The 6,000-nt window shown below is 49.1% G+C and overlaps 1 protein-coding gene across 2 annotated transcripts in view; it reads right to left on the reverse strand.

Annotated features, from left to right (window-relative positions):
- SHROOM2 (shroom family member 2) overlaps positions 1–5,354 on the reverse strand; it is a 121,732-nt gene extending 116,378 nt beyond the window's left edge. For both annotated transcript variants that reach the window (XM_090125889.1, XM_031596116.2), the window contains exon 1: positions 5,107–5,354. In XM_090125889.1, the coding sequence (XP_089982015.1) occupies positions 5,107–5,301 (195 nt within the window). In that variant the 5' untranslated portion in view covers positions 5,302–5,354. The remainder of the gene's footprint in view (positions 1–5,106) is intronic.
- Positions 5,355–6,000: the final 646 nt, after the last annotated feature.

Raw genomic sequence — 6,000 nt, forward strand, 5'->3', positions numbered from 1 at the left:
TCCAACACTACTGCCATTTCAAGTGTTGATGCTCTTGGCAAGACAACCCTCTCCAAGCTTTGGACTGCCAAACCCAGACCACTGGCAGCACACGAGCAAGGTGGGCACCACCCTGCCAGTAAGTTAACCACCCCAACAGAGAGCTCATCCAACAGCCCAAGTGCTAAAATTGAGAGCAGTTCCTTCATCAATCAATATATAGAAGTGAAAAGCTGTATCTTCTTGCATCAAAGCAAACTCCTCTCTTCCCATAATCAAGATCTGGGATCCAGCAATCAGACAGAAACATAAACACCACCCAAGCCTGAATGGTTTCTGTAGTACTGAAGAAAAACCACAAACCTTTAAGGTATCACAAAGGGAGAAAAGTCAGCTAGCATGACACTATTTTACTCCTAAACCTCCTTCTAATGCATAACCTTCTTCTAAAATTTCTCAACTACCAAACCAAGCACCAGGCCTTCCCAAAGGACAGACCTCTTTAATCAATTACGAAGCTGAGCAGAGGTTTAAAAAGAAATACTGAATGTGATTTGATGCACGTTTTAAATTGCTAGATAATAGACGTGTTCAAAGTATTTCCTGCGCAGCTGAGTAATTCTGCTTGTTGCTGTTGATCACCACAGGAATATGGGCAGAGAAAAAAAAGACACTGAAGAAAATTCCACATTTTTTAGAACTGAAGAAAGAAATGAACATTTTGTAGGATATGGAGGACTAAATTAGAGCTCTATTTCTGAACCACAGTACAGCAGATCCTAATAACTTACAGGTCAGTTATTCACACAATTGACTGCATTTCTGTTGAAGAAGTCAGTAATTTCCAGAGATTAACACTAAATACTGGTTTCCCGGACACCAAACTTCACAGTCAAGGTTAAAAATTGCTACTGCCTGTGAGTGAACAGCTAACTTGAGGGAAGTAACTGGTATTTATTTTAGAAAACGTCCTGTTTTGTCTGTTGGCAGCACCATTAGTACTTCTTTTCTCCTGCAAAAAGACTGCGACACGATGCAAATGCCTGTTCTTGAGGCTAAAGGGTAAAGAACTACTTGAAATGCAATTACTTAGATGGAAATAGTAGTAACTTCACCCACTACTAGAAAAATAAATTGATACAAATCACACGGAGAGGTCCTGCACCCAATTAATAAAGAAATATTCCCATCAACAATTTAAACAATTAGGCTAAACAAACTACCGTTCACGCCTAACCATAAAAATTAGGAAAGTATAATGAAATTAAGAGAAATAAACAAGTCTGCCCGATACTGCTGCATCTGGAAAGACAGCACCTCCAGCTGGGGCATGAATTCAGCACTGATTCAGGAGACAAGAACTCTTATCTGCCAAATCAACACGACTTCTTGCAACAGTCCAGGTTTCACTTGGAAATCTTGCTGAACTACCAGCCAAGCCCAACCTAGATTAGACTGCAATGAGATCATGACTTGAGGAGGTATTGCTGCAGGCCCTTGTAAAACTGATATTAAAGAGGAACTTATTCAAATGATACATCATTCTTTCTCGAAATGCCTACACTACCATGTTTTCATATTTATTAATGTAACAGAGATCACGTTGACTGCAGAGCAACTTCACAGTTCTTCAGCCTACTGCTAGCACAAGAAGCGAAATGACTTTCTGCCCATCACTCACAATCAATGCTGTGATTGACACTACAAGTTGAGCATCACAGATAAGAGTCATTTTAAAGTAAAAGTAATCAAGATAACGCAGGTATGGGAGACTTTCACAAGAGTCACAGCCGAGCACTCTGACTTATCATTTTCACGAGTTCCAGCCAAACCTTCCTATTCAGAGTTTGTTTCTTCAAAGAGAGGGAAAAATAAGGAGAAAGCCACAGCCTGTGAAACTTCTAATAAAACTCCTCAGTGCAGTCATCTCACCTTGTGTGGAAGCAAACACTTTACTAGACAAAGCAGGTCTTTTCTTTCCAGATGTCAAATTAGGCAAGAACAAGCTGCCTTTGGGCAATTTTTTGGAATGTTATCGCACAGACGCAGAGATCATAAAAAATGTAAAGCATTTTTAAGGGACATTATAAAAATAGCAGTAAGCAACGCGATGACAACATTACAAGCTTTTTTTTTTTTTTTAAACTAAATATCAGCAGCACCAGTGGCACGTGGGTGGGGCAGGCATTAGGACCAGCTCTGTTTAACGACCAAGCAAGCCATATCATGTACCTCTTTTACTCTGTGCCTCTGCCACAGCAACAACAAAAAAGGTAAGGAAACAAAACACAGAAAAAGGCTCTCGGCTGGCAGGTGAATTCGATATTCTACCTACCAGGCTCAGGATGCCCTCCAGGCCCCATTTCAGCCACAGAGCTCCCAGGAGCCAGAGACGCCCGCTCCTGCTGCCTGGTACCCAGTACAGCAGCGTGACTCCAGGCTGACCTCTCCCTACACTGTGTGCACGCAGCGTTTTTTGTCCCAACATTCCAGTGGCTGCACACATGCTTATCTCCCTGCTGAGACTGAAAACATAGAGTTTCTCCTGCTTAGCGTGCCTTTCCCTCAGCGATTATTGGTAGTTTGGTGGATCAAAGGGCGCTATGAGCTTGAAATCTACTCAATTAAAACAAGAAATTCCCAAACAGCTTTTGCACCACTTCTTTCCTTACAAGTCCCCATGATACTTGTTATTAAAAAAAAAGTTCCCTTCCTGCTAGCTAGTAAAGTAGCCACACAACCAGGGAAACAAACGTCAAAGTTTGCTATGCAGAAAGCACTGCAAAATGAACAGCTGAAGCTTTTTCATTAATTTTTCAGCTACAGCATTTCCTTGTGCTACTTCTCAGATGGTTCTGGCAGTTGTCCCACACAGAGCAAAGACAGCAGGAAACATTTACACCACGCACTTCCAACATTAACATAAAGGTGCAAATTTCTTCAAAGGCTGACCTTGCTTTAGAGATGGCGGCGAGAAAGGAGAAGGGCAGAATTTTAGAAATCCCCCTTAAGTAGCTGCTATCTGAAACTCCATTCACACCTTGTCACATTCCTCTCCTTAAAAAGTGGCATTTCACATCATACGCCTTCCCTCTCCCAGAACAGCTCCAGACTTCAGCGAGATGAGCTCAGTATCCACCTCACACTCAGACATGGTTCAAACAAACAAAATCAGTGTCTTTTCACTGAGGTTTTGAAGGATTCAGACCAGTATTGATTGCCACAAGCCTAGTCAATAAAGGATAAAGGATTAAACTTGCCACAGGAGAAGAGTATGCAGCGATGAAGTGGCATTCCCCTTTTCTGTGGTGGCCTAGCGATCCACCCTTCCACACAGGAAAATGCAAGTTGAGGGACTGCTTTAATCACCTGGTACAAATTATCCTTCCCAGTGGTTTTCCACCACTAGAGGCTGTACAGAATAAACAAAACATGCACCGACATGGGTGGGCAAAAATGAGTGGAAGATTTCGCACTTGAAGACTTTGGATTCCTGGGGATACGGGAGGCACAAGCTTCAGTCAACGGTTTCACACTTAGCTTGCTACACTTGCTTCCAAAACCTGCAACTGAAAATCCACTCCAAAACCTCAGGCACAAGGATAGGACCCAGGCTGTCTCTTGCCCGAGGTCAGTAGCGATGATTTCGGGCGGTAGAGGGCTGTGGTTCCCCTTCATTATTACTTGAGTAACAGACCCAGATGAAAAGGTTCCCATCCCCAGACACTTCTTCCCGCATACCACAGCCACATCCTCATGCCACAAATATTTAAAGCCTGTTACTTAATACCTAAGCAACATTATGAATAAGAATCACTAATCAGCGTTTAGATGTAGTGCCAGTTAGTCTTTACCAGAATGGAGGAATCATTGGATTTGGCACTTGATAGCTCCCAGACACATAATAAGTGGCTCTTTTCTCCTTCCCTCAAATGCCTGCAGTTTTGATATTCAGTAGTTCAGCATGCCAGTAAGTGGCCAACAGATGCAGAGTCACCTCTTAGCACACACATTTGCCAGACTGTTGCTGCTTGGAAAAGTACGGAAGAGATCTAGAAAAAATTCTGAAGAGATCTAACTTGAAAAGTCCTCTCTAAAGTAATGCCAAGAGGGGAAGAAAGGAATCAATTGGAAAATCCAGAATGAAACAAGCTGAAAAATAAAAACAGAGTAATTTCTGCTGTGGATAAGACAGGACTTGTTGACCTCTGACACTTTTCATGTACTTTTAACAGGACTTGCAGACCAAGAGCATACATTTCTTTCCTACAGATCTGGAGCCAAATGTTTTTCTAATGTGGATTTATTATTTTTTCTTTTTAAATTCCATATGGATCCATTTCAATGTGTTTCTGATTGTGTGACAAGAAAGTTGTTGTAACAGGAAAACCCAGCAGTTACTGGGGACGGGAATTCTGCAAGCAAAGTGCATCCAGATGAAAATCATTTTCCAGAAAATATTATTCACTTCTTTAACCTTATGCCCAACACACTGAGATTAAAGCTGTAAGTACACAAGGATTTAGAAAAAAGCCACGAAAAAAAGCCAGAAAGTCCCTCAGCAGCCTCCCCATCCCCCTGCCTCTGGAGCATGGATTTGGTCACTATCCACAAACCTTTTGTTTAGAGAAGGAGGGAGATGCAAAAGGTCACCCTAATTGTTTTCCACGTGCCAGGGGGGCAGGGGCAGAGAAAGCCCGGTGTCAGCACGGCGGGTTCCAGACCTCGCTCTCTCCTTCAGCAGCCGGGGCCCACAGCTCCCTCACCAGGCTTTCTCCACAGCCCGGCTGCCAGCGTTCGCACCTACTTCACTGAGCGTTAATGGGAAACGAGACCGTGCCCTCGAAGCTCCAACCGAGCTGCAGACTGACGCCGCGCAACAACCTGTTCTCCTAAATCCTCCCTCGTCGCACCCCGCCGAGGCGGCTCAGCACCCGGCGCTCACCGAGCCAGGCGCTAACGGGAACGCGCGCCCGCCGCAGCACCTGCGTTGCCGGGAGGCGGCCCGAGAGAGGGCAGCTCGTCCAGGCCGGGCCCTCAGCCACCGCCGCAGGTGCGGGCCCGGGCCCGGCTCGCCGGCGCCCAACATGGAGCCGCACCTCCTCCCTTCCTCGCCCTCCGCCTCACCTTGGTGATGATGAGGGGCTCGCCGTGCTCCCGTCCGCCTTTCAGCGTGAAGCCCCACGGCGCGCCGCCGGTCAGCAGCACCTCCACCAGCCTGTAGCCCTCGGCCGCCCGCTGCTCCACCATCAGCACCACGGGTTCCGCCAGCACGGCGCCGGGCAGCCGCTCCCGCCCGCTCCGCAGCCCCACGTCTTCCATGGCGCCCCCGCACCGCCCGTCGGGGCCGGGGCTGCGCCTCTACCGGCGGCCGCCCGCCCCGCCGCTACCCGCCCCGCCGCTCCGGCCGGCCCGGCCCCATCGGCGGTCAGAGAGCTGTCCCCGCCCCCGCCTCCTCCCTCAGCCCGGGGTATTGTTTCACGCCGATACCGGAGCCCGGCGGCGGGGGGCCGGCTGCAACTTGTGGCGACTTGGGACGGCGGGAGGAGGTTCCGCCGCCTCGCACCCCGACGCGAGGGCGAAACCCCCGCCGAGCGGGGATTCGCTCTCCGGGGCGAGGAGGAGGAGGAGGAAGAAGAAGAGGAGCGGCCCCTGGGCGGCCGGCAGACAAAGGCTGACGGCGAGGGGTCCGCCGGCCAGCCCCGCGCTCAAGCAAAGCGGCGAGCAGGTGGAGCCCCGCCGCTCCAACTCGGGAAGGAGCAGCTCGCGGCCACGGCACTTGTGCCCTCACCGTGCCAGGCGGCGGGGGGGAGCGAGGATAGGGGGAGGAGGTGCTTTCCGCCACGGTGTTGGGGGAGGGCTGGGTACTGGAGCCGGGCAACGTGGAGGGCAGGGCAGCAGGGAGGGGGACGAAAGGGGCAGCCGGGGGCGGTGTTTGTCCACAGCTCCGCCCTGCCGCTCCCCGCCCCTTAACGGCTCCGCCACCTGCGAGGCGGGAGGAGCCTGGAGCCGACCGCGCTG

Source organism: Phasianus colchicus, chromosome 1 (genome assembly GCF_987193195.1).
Source record: "Phasianus colchicus chromosome 1, bPhaCol1.hap1.1, whole genome shotgun sequence".
In the NCBI taxonomy this organism is placed as follows: domain Eukaryota; kingdom Metazoa; phylum Chordata; class Aves; order Galliformes; family Phasianidae; genus Phasianus; species Phasianus colchicus.